The sequence below is a fragment of the Semicossyphus pulcher genome, unplaced genomic scaffold (genome assembly GCF_022749685.1).
Source record: "Semicossyphus pulcher isolate SPU_LCO1_2020_fin unplaced genomic scaffold, fSemPul1.0.p SCAF_12, whole genome shotgun sequence".
Taxonomy (NCBI): Eukaryota; Metazoa; Chordata; class Actinopteri; order Labriformes; family Labridae; genus Semicossyphus; species Semicossyphus pulcher.
The window spans coordinates 25554645-25579491 of NW_027211626.1; the positions used below are offsets into that span (position 1 = coordinate 25554645).

General features: G+C 40.3%; 2 protein-coding genes across 2 annotated transcripts; one reads left to right on the forward strand and one right to left on the reverse strand.

The window, feature by feature from the left end:
- Positions 1-11989: 11989 nt before the first annotated feature.
- mxtx1 (mix-type homeobox gene 1) lies at positions 11990-13793 on the reverse strand. The gene is made up of 3 exons (XM_069659113.1): positions 13772-13793; positions 13083-13261; positions 11990-12685 (listed from the first exon to the last, which is right to left on the reverse strand). Exons 1-3 carry the CDS (start codon positions 13791-13793, stop codon positions 11990-11992), a joined length of 897 nt encoding a protein of 298 aa, XP_069515214.1.
- Positions 13794-18005: 4212 nt separating this feature from the next.
- On the forward strand, positions 18006-23930 carry tmem254 (transmembrane protein 254). The gene is made up of 4 exons (XM_069659110.1): positions 18006-18114; positions 20603-20706; positions 22009-22068; positions 23209-23930. The coding sequence occupies exons 1-4, from the start codon at positions 18028-18030 to the stop codon at positions 23327-23329; spliced, it is 372 nt and encodes a 123-aa protein (XP_069515211.1). The 5' UTR covers positions 18006-18027; the 3' UTR covers positions 23330-23930.
- Positions 23931-24847: the final 917 nt, after the last annotated feature.

The window sequence follows — 24847 nt, forward strand, 5'->3', positions numbered from 1 at the left end:
TTGGACGTGACGTCCACAACACCAGATTCAGATAGTTTCTTTGTTGTTTATCAATCAGGAAATCTGTTTTCACAGTCTGTGCACAGAAACACTCAGGACAACATGAGTCATTCACACTGTGCCCGGGCCGATTAGTTAAGTCATGGCTGAGGGGACAACACCTCCAGATCAGATTAGATGTCTGTGTCTGGGGCAGGAGGGGTGGAGGGACGGCAGCAAGAACCAGTAACATCAACATTTTCTAAACGCAGTCAGATTTAGGCTCATCAGCTGAGGACTGATGGAGAACAAAGGAAGACAGTCTGGACTCAAAGTCGTGCTTTGTCATTTTGGTTTGGTACATAATGCTCCTGAAAGTGTTTGAACCTCAGTCCTGTAGGGTCAAGCATTACAAACATAAGTACTGTAGTCTCAGCCTAGAATAAATCTCAGTTAGTCCCTAAAAACTTGGTGGAGACTTCAGCCGGCACCGAGCAGCTCATGTAAGAAAACACGTCCGTGTTTGTTTAGACTCTGACCTGTAACTGAAGTCTGACTCTCACACACACGCTGCTGCTAATTTTAGGGAAGTCTGTCTGCTGATCACATGACTGCTGTGTGTGTACGTGTGTGTACGTGTGTGTACGTGTGTGTACGTGTGTGTATGTGTGTGTGGGATGGATGGGTTCTATGAGATAGGATACAGATGGAGACGCCACAGGAGGAGGTGTGTGTTTATGAAAGGAGGAGGGGGGGCGCAGAGATGTGACCTCCGAGGAGCTGTCGGCCAGGTGTGGCTGTCTGCTTAAATTAGCGCGCCCATAAACATTTTAATAAAACCCGACACACACACACACACACACAGAGCAGCACACGCTCACTCGATCTTAGAGGAACTTCAGGGGGTCCTGAGAAACATGGCATCAGACAGCTGTTTGTTGCACTTTTATAAAATATTTTGTTCGTATTTAATGAAATGTTCCGACATATTTGTTTTGTTTTACTTTTCTTGACAGCAGGAACACGGCTGTTTACTTAAGTAACTTTTATATTTATTATTATGCACCAAAACACAAAGACAGTTCCCTTACATATGTAAACTTTACATTTAACTTACATCATCTTTACATGGATACAGTTACTGATCTATGGTTCAGAGCCTCTCTGAAGTAACCTGGTCGTGATTTGGATTCTGACATAAAATGCATCTGTCAATCGGGAACTTCATTTTATAGTCGTTACGTTCAGTTCATTAAACGAACAATGGAAATAGATGTTCAGTAGTTGCAATAGCACACTTCTGTGGATAGTGCAGAGGTGGCAAAAGTACACACATTCTAGTACAGATACTTGTGTAAAAAAAGACTTTGCTAAAAGTAGAAGTCCTGATTCAACTCCTTTACTCAAGTAAAAGTCAGAAAGTACAGGCTCTGACTGTACTTCAGTCCAAAAGTAAAAAGTATTCCTCTGTAGGACATTTTACCGACCACTTCTGCTCAAAGCTAACTAAACCTCACGATAATAATAATAATGATAATAATAATTCAAAGACGATTAAACTTAAACATTCTATCTTAAAATTAACTAAAACTATATACTGCCAATAATGAACATTAACTTTGTTCTAGAGTTGTAACAACACCAGGATTTTGAACTTCAGCGATACACGATACCTCTTTAGATAACTTGGCAAAAAGAAGAAAGTCCTCGGCACACAAGGATAGTGTTCTTCGTTCATTATCACTGGACACGGTCTGGTTTTGCTGCAAGCAAAATTTCAGACTATTAAATAATTAAAGACTGAACCTAACTGAGGTCCCAAATGAACACCTGGATCATTTTTCACAGCTTTTAAGAAATCCGTCTTGATGTTGGGAAGGCAGCGTGCAGAGAGCAAAATAAAAATAACCAATAATTCCCCTCACATGCATTAAAACTAAAGTAACGAGCCTGTTCTGAGAATGTACAGATTTATGTGTTCAAATGCAAGAGTAAAACGTTGTCAGAAAAATAAATACTCAAGTAAAGTACAGACACCTGAAAAAAGTGTTTGTACTTTGTTACTTCCCACCTCTGGGAAAGTGCATGTTTTAAACTATATTAGCAGGTTATAACTTACTCATATCTCATATCCTATAAAACGTCAAGATAAAGTTTTTGGATCTGAGAAACAAGTTAATCAACAATACAACTTACATGTTGGACAGTTTGGATTTCAAAGCTACATGACCTGTTTGTTTTGTACATGATGAATGTTGTTATAAAATATTGTTTTACTCTCCAATTGCACGTTCATGACCTAGTCATACAGCTGCCTGAACAAGATAGCAGTGAGACCTTTGTTGCACTGAGTCACACGTTACAGGAACATTTATTCAACAAAATGATGAAGGATTTAATTTAGACACAAATTACCTGTATAATAAAATATCATTCACATGCTGAATGTTCTGTAGAAATAATTCTCATTCTTGACTTGATTTACTTTTAGAGCCTTTTCTCTGTTTCCTGGTGTAAACTGAACTCTGTGTCCTTTAATTGGCTGATGGTCCCTAGACAGCCGGGTGCCGTCCAATCAGCTGCAGGGGGCGGGGCCAATGATTCTCCTGCTATCATCACATTTGACAGCTGCTGCAGCAGCTCACATGACCAAACAACAATTACCTCATACATGTAGTACTCCTGAGGAGGTGTAGCATGCAGACAGACTCTGCACAGGGCTGACAGGAGGGGGGGTCAGCTGACAGAAGTGAAGCATGCTGGGAGAATCTCTGAAGGGGGTACTCTGATTACTGTGATATCACTACATTCACAGGGAGTGGTGTGTCTTTAGATTAAAGGGGGATAAGAGAACTTCCAGTCAGTGCTGATCTCAATGCAAACAAGCAGCCCGTTGTTTCTCCTCACAGACACAAGTACGGTGGCCCTGAGAGCTCAGAACACTGCAGTTTAAAAAAACATACATACAAAACATACACAGCACACTAGCGATTAAATAAAACATGTTCTTCAATGGAAAACGTGCATGATTTAGAAAACACACGACCAAATTAAACTACAATAAAGACACTAGTTACTTTGAGCAGGTGAGTTAGCGTTCAGGGAGAAAAATATGTTTCTAATTCATCAGCGAGCAGTTCATCCGCGTCTTTGAACGGGCAGGGTGAATACTTACAACTTCTATAACTTCACGAATAAGAGTCCCGCCCCTTCCTCTACCCGACACACACCTTTACCTTGTGTCCTTGGCGTGTTGGAGCCCTCAGGTGTCCTTGCCGTGTTGGAGCCCTCAGGTGGGCTCAGTCTGCAGCAGAACAGCTTCTTGTGTCGGTCTGAAGCAGATATTCACGCTTATGGAAAGTTCAATGACTGTAGTGTTAGTGTTAGTTACGTCTCCTCTCGCCGTTCCTCCTCTACTCTGCTACTCGGGAACAGAACGCTGCAGGCGCCCCATTTGTCAACAGAGCTGTCAATCATGAGGCCACACCCCCTTTTTACAGCCTCAAATAACTAATTAAAAGTAAAGTAGTCAGAAAAATGAACACTTGGACATAAATCAGCATGATAAGAACTAACTATAATGACAGAAACCATGTTTGAGTATTCTGATTTTATGGTTTGACTCATGTCCCATGTGTCATTATATTAAATAAAATCTATATTATTTTTGAGGACATTTTGTGGAGCGCACACTGTGTGCATGTGGTGTTGCAGGTTTATAATGTTGTAGTGCAGGTGAGCTCGGCCCAGGAGTTCATTAGTGAGCTGCTGACCTTATTTCCCTCGTGGCCGACATTTAATATCTGCTGTCTATTTCTGTGAGCTCATTTAAAGCTGGACGCTTCATATAACTTGATACATATATTCGGCTCTGCTCACTTTGCATGTCAGCATATTCGCCTGCAAATAAGAGACTGTTTGCTTTGTGTGCAGAGAGGCAGCGGTGTTTGTGTTTGATTCACAGTAAATGAAAATAAACCTGTTTAACTGTATTTCATCACATCAAGCGGCCGTCTGTTCTATTTTAAGAACAGCGAACAAAGACAGTCGCTCCTCACTCCCACGCCTCCTCTCCAGTTTCCAGTTTACTATCTTCCTGATCGTAAAGTACACACATATGAGCACACACACACACACACACACACACACACACACTTCCTCCCTGTCCCTGACCAACATAAATCTCGTGTGGACGTGAGGCTGCAGACCGGAGAGAGCGTGGCAGAGCTCTCACAAAGCGCTCAGATGAGATCTTAAATTAGAGCGTGAGGCCTTCAGGAGCGTCGGTTAAATTACACGTCGTATTTTTAGTGACGTCTAACCTTCATCTCTGAAGGCTCGGGCAACTGAGGACCCTCACTCACACACCTGACCGCCCCCAGTTTGTTCAACGCTGACGCTGTTATCACGCCTGTTACAGTGTGTGTGTTTAAAATGACTGCTTACACTAGAAACGTAGCTCTGTTTTGGAAAGAGCTAAGTGGCTGACAGTGGGGTGGTAGAGCAAGTGAGAGAGAACGGAAGCGATTGGTAGCTCTATAAACAACACAACTAATGTACAGTTCATGCTGTGTGTGCATAATAAAGCCTATGACTCCTCAAGACTCAAGCCGTGCTCCTGTGTCTTGCTTGCAGCTGGTGTATTAAAGTGACAGGAGTTAGCCCAGAAGCTAGCTACAGCTTCGGCCCTGGAGCAGAACAACATAAAGTCTCCCCTGTGCTTTACAGTCGGGACGCTGAAGCAGGAAAGGCTAACAGCGGCTTGGCTCATGGACGCTGTCACTTGATGACAGCCAGGTGACTTCACCCTTGACATGAGTGATCAGCGCGTGATCTGCGACTGGCTGTGTTGTGCCATCTGGCAAGTAGCAGTCACTATACGGGACAATGGAGGTATCGTGTAGGCAACCCTGCTAGAAGGTGAGTGATAAGTGGGAGAGAAAGACAGAGAGGTGAGGGGTCGAGGGTGTGTGCATGTAAGTGTGTGTCCAAGATAGCACAGGCTAGAGAAAGCAGATTGACGCCCCTGCAGCAAAAGTTTTAACTGGCTCCAAAGATGGTCGACATGACAGCTCCCCAAAACCTCTCTACCGCCCCCTGCTGTCTGGCTGCAGTATAGCTCATAAAGCCCGCCTCCTCCATGTTAACAGATGGGACATGAGTCAAACTATAAAATCAAAATACACGTCAACTAAATGTTTCTCAAACATGGTTTCTGTCATTATAGTTAGTTCTTATCATGCTGATTTATGTCCAAGTGTTCATTTTTACTTTTAATTAGCAAGAAGTGCTCTGATAAGATGCACACTGAGTGTCCTTCTATGGATGAAGAGGACATTTCTGATCCTCCATCTTTGTTGCCTCAGCAGTAGTTTTTCTAGTGTTTTAACGCAGACGCTGATTCTACAGGTATTTGTATTGCCTCTGCCTCATCCTTCAGCTGCAGGGCCTCAACGTAATTCCAGAAACACCAGGAAGAGCCCTTATATGAAAAAGAGTGGGTTTCCTCCCAGAAATGTTAACAACCATTCCAGGTCGGTTCCATCGCCTCAGCCTCATCCCCCTGCTGCAGAGGCTCATCATCGTTTTTGGAGACACCCCCAAGAAGAGGAAGTCCCAATGTCTGAGGAACATTGGATCTCCTTCGTCGGATTATGACGGCCCCAGGTGGTTCACTTGCTCCGGCGTCATCCTCCTGCTCCGGGGGCTCTACCTCATTCTGGAGACACCGACAGGAAGAGGAAGTCCCCACATATGAGGTCCCCAACGGGTCCCCTTCCTTGGATTATGACAATGGCTCAAAAAATTAATTCAAGCGGCCATGGAGGACTTGTTTGCCACAGCATCACCCTCCTGCCCCAGGGGCTCCTCATCATTTTGAAGACACCCACCAGAAGAGGACAACAACATGAAGAACAGAGGGCGTCCTCACATTTGTAATGAAAATCGCAGAAAAAAACCAAACCAGTGGCCGCGCGTGGCTCGATTGCCTGGGCATTATCCTCCTGCTCCAGTGGCTCTGCTTCATTTTGGAGACACCCACAAGAAGAAGAAGTCTCCATGTATAGGAATTGTTGGGTCTCCTTCCGTGGGTAATGATAATCGCCCAAAATATCTAAACCGGCTTCACCGTGTGGTTCGTCTGTGAGAAGTCGTCGTCCTGCTAGAGACACCAAGGAGAAGAAGTATCAAGACTTGAGAAATGTTGGGCTTCCTTCAGTGAATGACGACAAACGCCCAAAACATCGTTTTCCTAGACATCGTCGTCATGTAAAGCCAGTATGTCAGCATGGTGAACCGAAACAAGAGCCCATCCCAAATCTAAAGTCCAGACAATCAAGACATGCGAGAAAGCAGAAGAAAACAGATTGATCTGTTCCTGCCTTACCAAGTCTGACAGAATGATTATGGTTAAAGTAATACCACATTCAGACATAACTACATCATACGTCTTACAAACCTGATCTGATTAGACCCCCTCCTTATAATAATAATAATAATAAACAAAAATAAACAACTATTATTATTATTTATTTATTTCATTATTTATTTATTTTTTATTTCATTATTTATTTTTTTGTTCATTATTTATTTATTTATTTCATTATTTTTTTCTTTTTTCTTTCATTATTTTTTTCTTTTTTTCTTTCATTATTTATTTATTTATTTATTATTTCATTATTTATTTTTTTTTATTTCATTATTTTTTTATTTTATTATTATTATTATTTTTTAATTTCATTATTTTTTTATTTCATTATTTCTTTCTTTCTTTCTTTCCTTGTGTCTTTCTTTCTTTTCTAATCATTGTATTTTTATTGTTGTTGTTTTTGCCCAGTCGAGGCAGGCGGCTCGAGGTTTCTGCATGTTAAAAGGACGTTTTTTCTCGCCGCTGCTCATGGTGGATTCGTGCTGTATATGTGAATATATTAATATGAATATGTCCAGGGGTCCGTTTCACAAAGCAGCTTTATTGAAAACTGTCTGTTAACCCTGAAATGAGGGAAACTCTGAGTTTCCGTTTCACAAACCAGGGAAAGAGGGGTAACTCTAGCCTGTTTCACAAAGTCTCCAAACAGACACGGCAGTTCAGGCTGGATTACAGAGCTTCTGAAAGGGACACGATCGCACTGGAGCGCTAATCTCCGGTCTCTGGCATGCAGCGTTCTGGAGGTATTCATGATGTCATGTCGGATACGACCCAGCAGCGTGTAGTTGACGTGGCTGACAAACACTACACTACTTAGTACTATCTTACAACTGTTTAACGACTTATAGTCACACACTCCGTTGAAGTCGCTGATCAAAAGAATATTTCAAATACTCTTGACTTGAGAATCGTAAATTAGATGAGCTGCTAAATTGCGACGGGGCAATTTTTTTTCATAAAATGAAATTAATTGATGTAACCGTACACACACACACACACACACAGCACAGCACAGCACTGTCCATGGTTCTGAAACAACAGCTAAGTCATAGTCACGTGGCGGCGAGTCCGATTTGATCGTTTCTTAAACATCCCCCGTCTACTGCTGCGCTTTCAGAATTCGATCACATCCTTACAGTTCGAACTGTTAATATTTCATCAGGTTCGATGATATATCGAATTTGGAGTGAAAAGTGACCATCGCTGCACATCCAAAAGTCATTACATGTCAGATGTTTCCAAATAAGCTTTGTTTTGAAAACCTCACAGGACTTGGGGTTCATTGTTTTCCCCATGAATACTGAGGATCAAACCACCAACCTATTGAATAGAAAAAGACCCGCTCTTACCCTGAGCCACAGCCGCTTCTCTAAATGTTGAATTTGTTTCCTTTTTTCTTTGTTCACTTGTTTTCGTTGCCGTCCACAGTAACTGTTTCCTCTCAGCTCTGCAGAAACGACAAACACAGAATCAGATTCAGAAAATGGATCATCAGTTGTTTTTATTCTCTTCCTTAAACAGCTTATAAGAACCGTGAATGTTTCTTCAGAGCATGAGTAATGGGAAAGAGTTACACCACAACACTTCAGCGTGGGAGCTGTCGCAGGGTCAGGTCATGTTTGGATCAGTTTTCTCGTAATGGAAAACAAACATCAACAACACTTTTACACGTGTGTTTTAGATGAACATGATGGCAGCGAGTACACATCACAGACACACACACACACACACACATCAGGTTCATTTTACTCAGAGTTGTTGACAGACTGAAGAGAAATTGTGAAATAGACAGTTGCCTCAGTTGACTCTGAGTCATCTGTTTCAGTTTTAACACGTGTGTGTGCGTGTGTGTGTGTATGTGTGTGTGTGTGTGTGTGTGTGTGTCTGGCTTAATTTCAATTACTTACTAAGATAGAAACTGTTGAATGCATCACCATGAAATTTGGTTTAAATGTTCTTTGTCCCAGGCTTTATTGATCATTCACTTTTCTAAACTGTCCACAGTAAAGTCTGTTTGTTTATCAAGAGCTTAATAGAACCTGTTTAGGTTGTTAGTTAGGCAGCAACCTTTACTGGCTCAGGTACTGTGCTAGGATATCAGACTACTGTAAAAGAAGTTTGTTACTTAAATAAATCAAAAGCGGATTTTCCCCCCTAACTTATCCAAGTAGTTTTGGTCGCTGAACAGAACCAAAATTCTGTTGCTTCACAAGTCCGGCACGTTCTCCTCATGTTTGTCAGGTGTTAACCTGTTGGTATGAGGATGTGTTGCCTGCTATCGGTCGGGGCCATGCGTGAGGAAACACTCCTGTCGGCCGTGAAATGATTGACCTCTGTGGTCGTATGGGTTAAAAGAGTTGTTGTTGAGCTTTTTTATAGCAACATTATTCGGCCAGTATTTCAGGTTTACAAGTTTAGTTTTAATTAGTCATTTGATGTTTTAAAAAGGGGATGTAACTTCATAAACTTCACAAAAATAATGAAGAAAAGATGTTTGTCAATGATCTTTTTTCCATGACAAGATGAAATGTTGACGAGCTAAAAACAGATGGCTGATAATAAAAACCCTGACAACACGTATGTTTTGTTTTCGTTAACGCTAGCGAGACGGGACTAAAATGTTCGAGGTCGGCTGTCAGACATCCATATTCTCAAGAGAGAAAACATTTCGACTAAAAGTAATGACTTTTTATTGATTAGACTTAAACTATAAAGAGTAAAAATGACTAAAATGTGACTAAACTAATAAACATTTTCAACTAAATCTAAAATAGCAGCCAAAATGACCACACATCCACAGATCAGATTTACTTCTTGCATTTAAAAACAACTCAATTTTTGTCCTTGTAGAGTTTAGAACCAGTTTGAAGTTGTTTTAGGGAATAATGATGTAAAATGTTACAGTTAGTATTAATGCTTGACTGTGTGTGTTCTCAAACATGGTTTCTGTCCTTATAGTTAGTTCTTATCATGCTGATTTATGTCCAAGTGTTCATTTTTATCACAAGTTTACTTTTAATTAATTTGATGCTATAAAAAGGGGGCGTGACCTCATGATTGACAGCTCTGTTGACAAATGGGGCTCCTTCAGCGTTCTGTTCCCGAGTAGCAGAGTAGAGGAGGAACGGCGAGAGGAGACATAACTAACACTAACACTACAGTCATTGAACTTTCCATAAGAGTGAATATCTGCTTCAGACCGACACAAGAAGCTGTTCTGCTGCAGACTGAGCCCACCTGAGGGCTCCAACACGGCAAGGCCCACCAGCTGATCTCTACTGCACACACTCTGGATACAAAAGATGGCAGCGCCTGCTCCGGGGGGAGGTGGAGACGCGTCGGGCATCTTTATACAGTCAATGGTTTGTGTGACTTTGTATTCATTTGTCATCAGCCTGTTTCTTGCTAATTACATTTTATTTATAGTGTTACACTATAGCTATAGAATGCTTTCATTAGCTGTTTAAGGTTGGCTAATGTGTTAGACCTGATAACCTCGAATCTCTTCTAAATTTCAGTTCTTTAACTTCATTTATTTTTTAATTTCCCCTAAAAAAGGAAGCGTTTTCATGCTCCAATTATATTTGAAAACGTAAAAAAAACCGTTTTCTTTGATTTCGTGATTTAAAAAAAAAAGCAATATAACACAAATTAAGTAATATTATTTTTTACAAGGAGAGGAAAATATATGGAGACGAGATGCACCAACATTTCAGTTTTAGGTCTTCACAATGAAAAATCAAGGCTTCTACACACCTGGCCCCAACTGACTCCCTTCAGCTGTAGAAAAGAGAGGCTGAGGGTTAACTCAACAGTCTGGTTTATTGCCTGTACTCCTTACTGTGAGCGTCTTGTTTAATGTACAAACACCTGTCCACCACACGTCAGACGCCAACAGTCTGCGACATTTCCTCCTGCGTCACGGCATGTTGTGTGTTTTTTCTGGGAACAGGAACCCGAGCCAGACACTAAAACAAAAGGACAACACCCTTCCTCCCATCTGAGGATGAAGGAAGGAGGCCAAACAACACAAACAACACAAGCACATTGTTTTGGAACCAGCTCAAGCCTGAAGATGAACATCCTGTGTATTGTCCTGGATCTTTCCATTGGATGTTTGATAAAGATGTGTTTGGATGTTTGAGGGAAAAGCTTTATACTTTAACCTCTAATCATATCGTGAATATCGTGAATAGCATTTCCATGCTTGAAATGCTAGTGTTGGTGCAGCACACTAATAAGTTAGCTAAAGTAAAGGAAAATACTCTTAACTAAACACACATAGCACAACTCCTTTACAGCTAGCTATGTGAAGCTAATTTTCATCATCAAACTGAACTGACCAGAGAACAAATTATAGAGCACTAGAGGAGCAACTGTTTCTTTAGCTAGCTTACATTTACTGAAACACTGTTGGCTAAACATCTCGAGCACCAACTGTTCTTTTCTCTCTGATCCTAAAATTATAATCCTGTGGTACATCCTACATTAGCATCAGGCCTATTTACCAGCTACGGCATTTTAGCCTTCGACTCACCACTGACAAAGTTAGCTTACTAAGTTGAAAATACTGTTTACTTAACAAACCATGGAACACTTTTTCCAGTGAGCTACGTAGCTGAAGCTAACTTTTATCATAACATCACCATCCATGCTTGTAGTTTTAAATATTTTAGCCAGCAGGCTAACTTTGAAAGGGCTAGCTAGGTAACATAAGTGAAAACGTTGTTGAACTGCCCGAACACTGAGCAACATCTTTTTCCAGTTAGCTGCTTAGCTGCAGCTAAGCCTGACAGTGCAGGTAATGATAATTATCCATGTGTTGTGATGCTGCTGTAGAATTCAGCCAGCATGCTACGCTAACAAGGTTAGCTAGCTTACACAACTTAGAAGTTTATTAAGAACCAAAATGTTTTTTTTGGGATTTATTTTCGACTTTGACTGATTGATTTTTTACTGTTGTCAGAGTTTGGGCTCCATGACATATTTATGCCTTAAAATGTTTTTACTCTTAGAAAAAAAACTTATTTTAAATGTTAATGATATGAAAAGACTTCAAAGTTATATTTGTAATATTTGTGAAGGGATTGTATGTGATGTCAGTGTGTATGGCAGCCATTGAAAATAGGAGAATAAGTCCCTCTAAGTCTTCTCTGACTCCCAGGCGCCCCCTGCTGGTCCCAATGTTTGACCTACTTTTCTCTTTTCTCTCTTTTCTTTATCTGTCACATCTGGATACCAGAGGAATTCATGGCTCTCCTGAACTGGGACCTTCTTATTGGTTGTAAATTAACCTAAAATCAACTCTTGGATAAGACAACAAGGAACACTTTCACGTTTTATTACTACTGGTTTATTTATATAAAAGTGCAGATAATCATAAATACAGGTTATAAATAATGAGTGATACATTAATTCAGATAAACTGTAGTGGAATAAATAAAATAAAAAAGGAGTGTGTGGAACCTTCTCTTCGATACTTCAGCAGTTTTTTTTCATGTACACATGTCAGGAGCAAAAAACGGAAATCATAATAATACATGTGATTATTGTCCATGGTGAATCTTCCTCACAGAGGCCTCAGCAGAAAGACATTTTGTCCAGGCCCTCCCCTCCCAGCCAGTCCTCGTTCAGCTCCCCCAGGATCTCCTGCAGGGACAGCTCGGGCAGAGGGGCGTGCTGCACCAGCGCTGAGTACCCAGACTCCCTGCGGCCTTCCAGAGCGGCCCCGCTCCACGAGTCCTCCAGCTGGGCGTACTGACCATCCAGTGGGGGGCTGTTCTCCAGACCAGCCTCCCAGTACCCAGAGTCAGGCGTGTCAGGGGTGGAGGAGTGGGAGGTGGAGCCGGGCATGTACATCTGCTGCTCCGCTGAGCCGGGGTACATGAAGTTTGAGCCGTAGCCTCTCATGTCGAGGGGCGAGTGGCACCACAGAGAGGGGGCAGGGGGGGTGAGGGTGCCCGGCTGGGACCAGTGGCCCCTCAGAGGAGGGCTGGAGCTGCTCCCGAGCTGTCTGCCCTGCTGGAGCCCGTACATGGAGCCGTAGTGTCCGTGCTCCTCGATGGTGGAGTAGGCCGGAGGACACTGTCCGTAGAAGCAAGGTTCCTCCATCTCCTCCTTCACCTGGGTTGGATAGGCGGGCGGGGGCCCCTGAGTCGGGCCACTGCTGGCATGAGGTTGTGGCAGAGCATCGTGAACGGGGCTGTCGGACTGCCACAGAGCTTTCTTTGCTCCTTTACACTTGAGGGTGCGAGCTCTTCTGTTCTGAAACCACACCTGGAGGGAAATAGAAGAAAGAGCTTTAAAATCAGGAAATAAAACAGCAACACGTTCGTCTGTTAATTATTATCTAAACAAACGGCAGCGGGGGTTCAGCTGTCACAGGCTGTGCACAGTCTATCTGTCAGCTGATACGAACAGCTTGTGTCATCTCTCAAGATAAAGACATGAAGTGATAGAGTGATAGTTTATCTGCACTGTATGCAGGATGCATTTGAACACAGAGCTTCTTATGATAAGAGGCTGCAGAGAAAAAAAGCCTCGCAGCACAAACACACAGCTGAGTGTTTGTACTGTGTGCATGTGTGCAAGGCATCCAAACAACTTTTTTACATCATCCTGAAATCTGCTTCTCAGATACATGACCGTTCTGTATGTGGCAGTGACTGTGTACCTGTATGCGTGACTCCGGCAGGCCGGTGGTCTGGGACAGGTTCTCTCTGAGGCTGATGCCCGGGTACGGGTCGGTCTCGAAGGTGGCTCGCAGCAGCTCCACGTGTTCTTTGGAGAAGCTGGTTCTCTTCCTGCGGCTGGCGCTGCGAGAGGAGCCGCTGCTGGAGGGTCGGGCATCATCTGAGGGGAGGACAAGAGAGAAGGTTCCACATCAGACAGGATACAAAACATTTTTCTTATTTCTCCACAAGTTCTGCACAAATGTATTGTTGTAAGTCCTCGATAAATATCCTTCTGCAGCTCTAACTCAGCAGAAGATGCAACTAATTCAATGCACAGATACAGAATGTTGAATATGGACACTGATACGTGCAATAAAGTGCCTTTCCTTATAGTTTGCGTGTAAAAATCAAGTTTGTGAAAGAGGAGAAAACTCTTGACAGTGGTGATATCCAGCTGATTATCAGAGAGTATAAAGTGCTGATTGGTGCAGAAGCTTTCTTTTAAGTTATCATGTCTGATTATCTCCTGCCACACCAATCTGGCTCTAAAATTTGCTAATTCTAGTCGACCTATGTGTCAGGTTGAGAGGTTGTCTTTCACTGTGTTTTGCAGATAATGAATAAATGAAGTAAAACACAAAGACATTTCTTTTTTCCTGAACTTTTACAGCCTTTAAACGTCTCTTACCGTTGCTGGAGTCCTTCCACATGTCTGCCGCTGAATGAATGAAGCTCGGATGGATTTCTAATAGTCCTCTGGTGTTCAGTGTGTCAGTGTGTTCCTCCTGTGTGAGACTCTCTGACTGTGCCTCCTGCTCCTGTCAGGTACCTTTATATTGATCACCTGAGACCCCAGAAGGCCATGGTAAAGACACAGCAGAGGGGGGGTTGTTTTACTTTGAAGGATGGGGGGTTAACAGTAGAAGTACTCTGACACCCCCCCCAACTCGTCTCCTCATTATCACCTAATCCCCATCAAGTGGAGGCAAGGTCAACAGCGAATATGAACCGTTGCAGGATGATTTTAGGACAAAGAAAGTGTCAGAGCCTCGTCGATACCACTTCAGTGAAGACGACAAACATGTGACTGTTTGTGTTTTTGTGCTGCTCACTCTGTGACGCATCGAATCTACAGTCAGGCCCAAAGTTATTTTATGTTTTTATCAATGCTTTGTCTCCAGTTTTTAAACTATTGTTGATATTTTAAATGATATTATTTCAGAATAGTTTTTTTATTTTAAATTATTATTGGAGTTCTGCTGTTTTTCTGCTTTTGCACAAAACCACAGAGAAACGTCTTTCTAGTCTTAAGAGCCGATCGTGTTTACTGTGTTTATATAAATGCATATACATTTACATTTCTGTATGTGAAATGTCAGCACAAACATAACTTAAAGTTCTAAGTTTAAAGGATTACAGCTTTGTTTTGTTCACTTTAATGAAAACACTGATGTATACTGATGCAGAAAAAAGGCCTTCTGTCTGCAGGTGAAATTAAAAATACATAATTCTTGTATCATTCAAAGAGCAGAGCAACACATGTGGACTCTTCATCAGGGCTGACCAACACATGACCTGTTACCTCAGACAGAACCAGAGGGTGAATGCATTAATGCCCTAAAAATGATATATTATATTAACTCTACAAGAAGTCACAATAACACAGAGTGATTTAAGATCAATTAAAATGCATAAAAAACTCACAAATCACAAATAAATATAAACAATAATATTCCAAACAAATGGGAAATGTCTCATTTTTGCAACCAACTTTATTATTACCAATAAATTCAATACATTTAAATATATAAGTGCATATATTCAAAATGTATACATTTATAACGCGAGATGTAAATGAAGAAATGAGTTACAGTGAGAGTTTTTTAGGGGACAAAATAATAATAATAATAAATATTTGGGGACCAAATAAACAAATCTCAGTTTGAACATTAAACTAACTTACTCCTAACTCCTGTTACTGCTAACTGTTATTAAGTATTTTATTAAACTAATCTGTGCAAAATAACCACATGAGTTTAAAAAAAGTACAGAATTGTGTGAGAAGCATTTATTTTCCTGCAGAAGGAACACAATACATTCATTCTGGTAAGTCAAAGAAAAGAATCCACCATTAAGTGAGACGTTTAAATAAGTACATCGAAACATAACTTCTGTCCTTGTGAATCACAAACACTTTATAAACGCTGATTAACCAACATCAGTGTTACAGAATGTAAAAGCAGCTGAAGCCGATCAGCAGCTCCCGTCTTCTTTCCTCACGTGGAGCAGCTTCTCTCTGTCACAGGAGGAAAAACAAGCCGGCTAATTATTCACTGATTAACGGACAGAAACAGAGGAAAGCTTGTCAGATGGTTCGACATGTCCGGGCCTTGACCGAGCTGTATGCAAATGCTGTGACCTTTGACCTCCGACATGCTGCAGGAAAACATACGAGTAAGCTAAACATAAAGTGTCACATATTTACACTCTCCTAATGATGCCTGTATCCCTCTGTGACCTCCACGTGTAATGCTTTCTGAGCATGAAGTGTGAAACGCTAACACACTGACTCTGAAGGGAAACAGTGCAAAGGGCAAAGGTCAGAAACGTACAGTATTTGTGGGCGTATTAGAAAACAATGCAGCTTGAAGTCTATCACACTTATCTGATGCAACAAAAGAACATTTCTTTTATCTTTATCTGGAATAACTCGCACAATCAATGTCTCCATGTGTGGAGACGGCTCCAACTCTCTCTGTGCTTTATCCAAATCCTATCAGACGCTTTACACAACACTGTGCCAGCTGCTACACAAGCTAATAATGATTCACACTAATGCTGGATATTCATATAACGAAAGCTTCATGATCTGAAATGAATCTGATAAAATAACAACATGGGAAGAGTCTAATCATTAAACCTTTGCTTTAAGTTAACATACAATGACAGAGTGATTAAAGATAACTCGACGCTGGTTCAGCTCAGAGGCCATTCAGCGAATGCAAAATCACTACAAAGAGCTTTGTTAGGTTTGTTCCTGCAGCTGCAGAGATCTGCGTATTACAAAAGGTAAAGAGTCACCTGATCAGTTTATCTCTTCATGTGAAGTTTAATCCTCCAAACAGGAGAGCTGCTGGCTGACAGGCTGTCAATCACACATCAACGCACATCAACAGAGCTCTCGTTTGATCAGCCTGCAGGTAGACGTTCTGTCTTATTTTATTCTGTTTTTATTCTAGTTTGTTTTTTTTAGGAACATGTTTTCTTGCTTTTTAAAAAAATGTATTTCATGCAGCATCAGACTGAAGCGAAGTCCATCTAAAGTAAAAATGACATGCACAGTAATAAATCCGATTCTATTTCTGATCCTTGAAGTGGTTTCATTTTCACGTTTGGCTTTAAATAGGTAAGTTTTTTTATAGGGCACCATTCATACCTAGAGCAATTCAAAGGGCTTTTCACAGTTAAACCAGAGCATTTAGAACATTAAGAGCTTTAAATGAAATATGACATTAATATACAAAATATATCAGAATATAAGATCAGGTCTGGCCAGAACAATGCAACAGTATATGCTTCGGTTTAAGCCTTGTAGAATAAGATAAATTAATATATGTTTTAAAAACACAACAATGATTTGTTACTATATTACTGATTATTCGTGGCAAAATCCTGCAGTGACAAGCACTGGAAGGCATGTCATTTTATTCTGCCATCATGCATCACATATTTAAGAATAGTTGGGTTCTTTGTAGCAAGAAGTAATATATATTGATCAAGCGCATCCTCTCCAAAGCCAGTATCTTTCCTCTGTTTGCGCAGCTGCATACCTCCTTGTCCAAAATGAGATTATTCTCTTTATTCATGTGGGAAAAGTCAGAGTCCAAAACACTGCTGGGGTTTAAAGTCTGCTGTCTCTTTAAATGAAGGACACCAAACCAGCCGAATACTGCTCCAAATCACAGACTATCTGTAAGTAAACAGTGTTTATATGAACCACCGGATAAAGTCTGAAAAGACAACAACTGTCACTTAATGCATCTGCTTTTTATCACACAGCATGGGAGTCATAGGAGAGCCGTAAAAATGGAGGTGTCTGTGTATTATTAAGGAAATATGAAGATAAATAAATACAAGAATAAGTAAATATGCAAATATAAAGACAAATAATGAAATATAAAATCATTTTAAGCATTTTAATTTATGTTTACATACATTTGTTTATTTATTTCTGTATATATTCGTTTTCCATATTAAATTAACTTTATATGTAAATTAGACTTTCCTCTATATAATGTTTTTTTTTTTATTATTATTCATTTTTGTAAAATTACTTTTGTGATTCATTTTTTTGTCCCCTTTATTGTTCACTATTTTTTTTATTATGACTTGTCAGTCAACTGGCATTGGACTTGTTCTCTTGCCTATAATGTATTTCTTAATTCATTTAAACTTTTGCAAAAAAAAAAAAAAAAAGAAGCAAAAAAATACAAAATATTTTCAATAACATGGTCACTAAAATTGTAATAAGTAATTAATAATTACTAACTCTTTTCACGTTTTAAATTTGTGCCTATGTGTATTTTAATCGTGCCTCTAAATGGCTTTTGTACAAAAATATACATAGTAAAAGTTCAACAAATGAGCCACAAGGGGGTAGTATGGCAGTGAAGTGTCGTAATAATACAGGGTTTTTACACAGTTTAATTTTTGTATATATATAATGGTATATAATTGTATAATCTCCATGGTGAGAACACCTGAAAAATAATCCATCCTGAGAGGGTGCTTTATGGAGTATTTTTTCAACTTCTAATTCTTCAGTTATGTAATATACCCCCCATAAACAAACACGTCCACCCTGCCCTGTAGTAACCTTTCCTCCCGCTGCTGTTCGCACACGGTCACATTTGACAGCGGGACCAGCGCAGACCAGCAGCAGCAATGGCTAAAAGTGATGGATGCGATTACTTTAAAAGAACCAGCCTGTTCTGGATCGTCGCCGTGACAATGGGGGTGGGATATTTCACTGTAAGTGCATTAAAGTAGATTTCGTTATTTTTTTATTACAATAAAGACAAGTCTTTCATATTTTTCTCCTTGTAAATGCCACCGTGGTGTGTCGCGTAAAATGTATTCCGGGTCATTTATTATTCATAAATTCGCCACTTGACTCAGTGTATATTCTGTTTCGTATTCCATTTTTAGAATGTAATTTTAAACTTAATATGTCGTGAAAATGGTCTCATGCCATTGTCAGGTCACTGTTTAGCTGATAGCTAATCTTATCGGGATTCATTCAGTCATTTTGTAAGAGCACAGGTCAAACTCACACACTGCAAAGTCCATTTAGCTGTCCAGTGTTGCAGCTAAATTAAGCTAATGTTTGTCCCGAAACCCTCTGTTTTTTATTTTAAAAACAAACAACAAACTCCATTAAAAAAATGATAGTTAGTAGTAGTAGATAGTTAGTAGCTCTGCGGTTCTCTGACCAACGGTCAACTTTTAACACAAAAGGGACAGTAAAGCCGGCGTTAACGTGTAATATTGTCGCTAATGTGCTGGTGCTAGGTCAGTGAAGTATAAGCCGAATTGACCATTCATCAAAGCAATGATACATTTGTTCAGAGTTTGTTCTAAAATGTGTGGCTGCGCTAGGCAGTAAGGCATCGTGTACCAACATGTAACTTTTCAATGGTATTCCGTGTAATTCTCCCTTCAGATGGTCGCAGATTATACGTTTACTACCTGTTGCCACGTACACAGAAATGTATACAGGGGCCTTACTGTAGTAAGAAAACAAACAAATATAAACAAACAGGTTTGACTGTTTATATGTTATATTGTAACATTCAGGTTTTAGGTGAGTGACATACACTACCAGTCAAGGTTTTTACCCCAATTTTTCCAGTTTTTTATTGAACATTATTCAGTTTAATGTCTCACTGCACTCTGAAATGAAAGCATAGTACAAATAAGCAATTGGAGTTTAAAAAAATAAATCATGGAATCAATTTATAGACCAAAATGTGTTCTAAACGTTTGACTCATCAAAGTAGCCACTTTTGGCAGATATAACAGCTGAACACACTTGTGATGGTCTGTCTCTCTTCCATTGTTAATTGCCTTTTTCTTGCCATTTTTGTAGCAACACACTACTTTCTGCAGTACAATACTGTTCAACTAGCTCACGAGGGTATGGTACCACAGTGTGTTCCAACACTGCTTTTATACAGACAGAGGGGGTTGTAAGTAATCAAGAAAAGTTGGAACACCTGTAAGAATTAGTAGCACCAGCGTTCAAGGCTTGATCAACCTCCATTGCTGCAGAACAACCCGTTTCGTGTTCCCTGAAAAAGGCCTTTTTGTATAATTCTGAAATGGACATTATTTTTCAGTTTTGGGTAACCTTACCTCTTTTTTTTTTTTTTACCTCTGGCAGTTCACCACTTAGCTTTGTACCCTTTCAAGCTATTCATTGGACTTGAACGACTTGAATTGCAATAAAAAACTGGAAAAAATGGGGTGTTCTAAAACTTTTGACCTATAGTGTATAAACCATACATAACCTGCAGCCTCTGAGCAGAGGGGCCCATCCAACAATAAACCCTTTGTCACAGTACACATGGACACATACCTGTCACAGGTGAACAGAAGAGGACAATAGCAGCATGGAACAATGCTACATTATGTTACTTAGATTTTATTATGATCTCTAGTCTGTTGTGAATTTACATCATGTGTTTCTTTGTACTTTATGTGGCGTAGTAAAGCTAATAAATGTGGTTTCGAAATGCATGTACTAATTTACATTCGTAATGTTTTTGTTTTCTTTAAGGTATTTTACAGTTTATATACTGTATATGAACTGGGGTTAATTCTCATTACTATTATTTTGAATGCATTCGTATGGGATGCAGTGAGTGTGACTGCTCCTCAACCCTTGTTGGAAAAGTTAAACTGTAACTGTAGATACTCTCTGTTTCAGATTAACTGATGGGAAAATGAGTTTCCATTTAGAGGAGAGCCTGAATCTGAGGAGAGATTTGGAGCCTAAAAACCACATATAATCATTTGGTTTCACATAATTAAAACTAAAATGCCAACCCTCTAAAAAACCTGACGTGATGCAGAACTGATTCTCCTCCAGAGCTGCATCAAATTCAATTTCAGTGTTCAGTAAGTTTCACAACAAGGCCGCTCTTTGTGAGCAATACATCCAGACTTCTGCAGACACTAGTGCCAGCCAACTACCAGAAAATCGGACTTCTTACATTCATCATGACTGGGTTTTTTCTGATATAAAATTTCCACAAATCAAAATAGAGCAGAAAAACCCAGCTCTTTTGCACGCTCCAATTTTTGTGAAATGATCGGACGGTCGTTTTCAACACACACTGTTCTTTCACTTCCTTAGTGTGTTTTTAAATCTCTGAAATTCTGTGTTTTGTTCATTTTTGAAACATATTAAACAATTTTGAATAAGTCAGTGTTGAACTTCTCCGTCTGTGTTCCACAGTGCATCGTGTTTATGCCAGAAATAATCCCCTTTGAGTACCTCGGCCTGTACGGCACCTTCTGCAAATACCTGGTGGATAACTATGCTGGTGTCATGTACAAAGGGTGAGTGAATATAACTGAAAGCACCTTTTTCTCACAGGAGAGCTCTTTATGTTGACTCCATCCTGAGAAGAAAAAGGACAGTATCAGGAGAGCCTGCTTACTCACTATTATACTTCTTTACTGAAATTCATCCTTGAAAAAGGTGCTAACAAAAGTCAGATTAATGACGTGTTCTCTAACCAAGGAATTGTTGACCCTTCAGGAATGTGCACAAAGAAATCAAGCACGCAAATCACAAGAGATGCAGAGAGAAGTCTAGACTCTTTAAATACAAACTTTAGTAGTTCTGACGTGTGGAGGTAAAGCTGCAGGAAGTGAAGAGCACAGAAGCTGTTGTATCTAATGGCCTCTGGAGTGGATTTAAAATAACACACTAAAAAAGATGCATGTGAGGCTTTTATCCGTGCTCGTCCAAGAGGCACATGTTATTCCATGGAAATAACTGAAGGGGTCCTGGAGGATGTGTTCTGCCCTCAGCCGACGGTCTGCAGCAGCATAAAGGCCACAGTGTGAGTGGACCTTGGATAGGGATCTTTGTCACCTTTGTACCTATAAACAGGCACTGATTATGGGATGCCACTGTTCCCAATCAACACTAAGACAGCTGAAGTGTTGGTGTTTATATTTCAAGAAGATCACAATGCCTTGTAAAACAGTGAAAATGATAACTTGAAATTATAAAAAATTATACAAGTATTATCTTGATGTCTGAATGTTTGTGGAAACTGTCTGACTGTGTTTTAAGAAGAGATTTCCGATTTCTGATAGCTGCTGCTGAATGAGGCTCCTGAACATATTAAAGAAATCAAACATGCCAGAGCTCCACCAGGGGGAATCACCTCCCCACCAGTGAAGATCAGATGAAGTGCAAAGCACCTTCACACACCTGAATACACTCATTAATCACCTCCAGCATTAATGTTTTTAATCCATTCCCAGGTCGTTACATCACCGCCACTGTCAGACCACTTTGCTAATGAGTCGTTTAAGTCACATGACTGCTGTAGCTCCATCAAAATGTGTTGAGACAGCAATCAGGAGATGATGGTTTGTTGTTGTTTAAGTCATGTGACACATAAGACGGCATGAGAGGGAACCATTCAATGTTAGTTGGTTTTGGATTTTTGTGAGGCGGTTGATCCTCCCTCGGGTTGTCATGTGACATAGAAAACAAACCGTGGTGTGAAGTCTCAACATGTTCTCTGTCTGTCTGTATTTAGAACTCCCTCAAAGATCAAGTTAATGTTTGTTGACACGAGTAAACAGTTGATGGAGTTTAACACATTTCTCTGTCTGTTTCAGGTGGTGGGCAGCCTTTGCTATCCATGCGTTTGAGGCCTATGTAGCACTGAGGGTGTGCAGGTAAGAATAACACACCTGGTCGTCCACTAGATGGAGCTGGAATCTAATTTTCACAAACTTGTTCGCCTTAACTTCTGTGGTGAAAGTGGGCCTCCAGAAAAGTTTTATATTCCCAAAAGCCTTAAAAGTATGTCAGGACAAACAAACCTTCTAAAACTTCTCATCTGGGACATTATAAGTCTGTGACAACAATAAATAAGTTATTCTCCAACGGCATATATCCTATTTTGATGGGTTTTTATCACATGTAGAGCAAATGTAAACTAAAACCTATCAGAGGAGTCTTTGGAAGCCTGGTGTAAGTTTGAAACACATCAGGAAGGATTCAAGTCCAATATTTTTAAACCTGGGCCCTAATTTTACATATTTTGGGGTCTAAATAGTAAAAATAGATGCAAAAAGTTTCTGAATGTCTCCAGTAGATGTGTTCAACCTGCAGCAGTGAAACAGGCTGCAATGGCTGCAACATAATCCTTGATGGATCAAAGGTCGTCCACTAAAAGTTCTTGTTGTTTCCACTGACAGGCTCAGATTGTTATTCTAAGTGTGTGACAACATTACAGAAAGGATCCCTGCAGAGAAGGAAGATGATTGTTTTAACCACAAACAGACGTTACATCGCTCTCTGCAAACACACCAGACTCCATTTAGAAAAACAGTGATTTTACCTCACAGAAACCAGAAGCTGCTGCTCTACTGCTGCCTTATATTGTTACTGACCGTTAAACAAATATTCTGTTGGTTCCAAACTTACTGTTTAAAGCATCAAAGTCACACAATAACAAAAAAAAAAACTAAGTGATCGAGATCGCTGTAGACCAGCAGCCCCTGAGTTCTGTGAAGTAAAATGACTGTTTTTGTTAATGGAGTCTGGTGTCTTTGAAGAGAACATCTACTGTAGCAATTCCAAACATTTTGTAACTGTTAGTCATTTAAATCCCTAACTATCTTAAATTAGGGCCCAGGTTATAATACAATAAAATAGAATCAACCCTCTCAGTTTCTGTATTTTTTCATCCACTTTTTGGACACGTGTCAAGATGAATTGAGCTTTTAGTGTGAAGGATATTAAATGAACAGATGAGCAGATAACTGGAGCAGCTGTGACCTGGTTCTTGTCTCGTCTCTGTGCCTCTGCAGTAACAAAGGTATCACTAACACGTCCACCCGCTGCCTCTGGTTCGTCCAGACCTTTCTGTTCGGCTTCGCCTCCCTCGGCCTGCTCCTCAAGTTCGACCCAGAGCGTCCCAAACAGCACTGACGTCGTCAGGAGGAGCCGACAGAACAACACTGCGCAAGCTGAATCCAGAAGCCCTTCGCAGACAGCTGAGCCTTTAAAATAACAGTTTGAAGTGAACACTACATGTTATAAAGTTCATACTACTTCCTGAATTCTGATGTGTGTGCTTCTACATATCATTCCATAGATTTTCTAACCAGAGGAAGGACAGCTGTACCTTTTTATGAATAATATTTGAGTTTTGATAGATTATAATATTAACAGAATTTATTTCAGCATCAGAGATGTGAAGATGAATCTGTGCTGAGCTGAATCTTTGGTGCAATACAAAAAGGAATCTTTTATAAAATAGTTTTGTACTTACGATGTTTACAATCAGCCTGGCCGATGGCAGTGCAGATATTTTCTCAGCTGCAGTGATAAACACAGCGCTGAGGAGGCTTTCTGCAGATGGTACGCCGCCATCAGCCTGACAAGTTCTTCAGGATAAAAATAACGAGAGCTGCTGTGTGCATTAGAAATTCTCATTTGCCTTTCTTTTACCGAAGTGCTTTGAGTTTAACTTGTTAAACTACTGACTGGAAGTCCTTAAGGAAAATGCTAAAAAATAAAGAGTGACTTAAACTGCATTAAATCTGTTTCGTTGCATGTTTTTAATCTCCTGAAAAAGCTTTAAATGCTCAGACATCATCCTTTATCTTTGAATTTTACTGAACAATTCTCTCAGATATAAACAGGATTCAGAGTCTGCAGCCACACTAGCAGTGAAGCTGTGCTGCAGCACTCTGATTGTAATGCTAACACCAGTGTGCAAATTATTTCAATGCTAACATGCTGAGGTTTAGAAGGTATTATGTTCAGCATGCAAGTTCAGCATGCTAGCCTGCTAACTTTAGCTAATGAGCATTTAAGTTAAGCTAAGCAAATAAGTGGATTTGCAGATCTACAGCTTTATTACGGAGGTTTATTTCTTAATTATTTTTGTTATGTTTCTATTTTTGGTTTCTGGTCTCTTTTTGGCTGACCGCCGGGGTCAGCCCTACACACGGGTCTGTTTGTGACTGAGTGAGTGACGGTACTTTCACAGCCGTAGAGAGAAAGAGTTGCGACATAACAATAGTGGATCATGGAGTACATTGGACCTCCACTGAAGTGACTCTCTGTCTATACGGCTCTGGATACTTTGTTCGGGGAGTAGGCGGCGCTGCTCCTCCGCTGCTCATCTGCTGTCCTCACCTACATCCGCAGCGCGCACCTGCTTTCAAACACGTTGTCATCGTCCTCATAAGGACAGTCCTTGTAACACATTGCCCACAAAAGCGCACATTGACCTGATGCGGTCAGCAACATACGAGGTTTTGATCTAGTCTTGTTCTTACTAATGGCGTCTTGTAAGCCTTTTTTGGGCTGGGCATATTCTTTATGCATATTTATGCACATCAGTCATATTATGGTCTGAAACCAAAGTGTTGGTCACACTGAAACTTTATACTGATGATGGTTCTAAATGAACCAAAGTGAGACAAATTCAACCCAAGG

Coding starts and splice junctions, on each gene's coding strand:
- mxtx1 (XM_069659113.1), bottom strand. CDS start 13,793: ATGTGGAAGGACTCCAGCAACG. Junction 13,262..13,771: donor GTGGAAGGACTCCAGCAACG/GTAAGAGACGTT, acceptor TCCTCCCCTCAG/ATGATGCCCGACCCTCCAGC. Junction 12,686..13,082: donor TGCCGGAGTCACGCATACAG/GTACACAGTCAC, acceptor ATTTCCCTCCAG/GTGTGGTTTCAGAACAGAAG.
- tmem254 (XM_069659110.1), top strand. CDS start 18,028: ATGGCTAAAAGTGATGGATGCGATTACTTTAAAAGAACCAGCCTGTTC. Junction 18,115..20,602: donor TGGGGGTGGGATATTTCACT/GTAAGTGCATTA, acceptor TGTGTTCCACAG/TGCATCGTGTTTATGCCAGA. Junction 22,069..23,208: donor GTAGCACTGAGGGTGTGCAG/GTAAGAATAACA, acceptor GTGCCTCTGCAG/TAACAAAGGTATCACTAACA.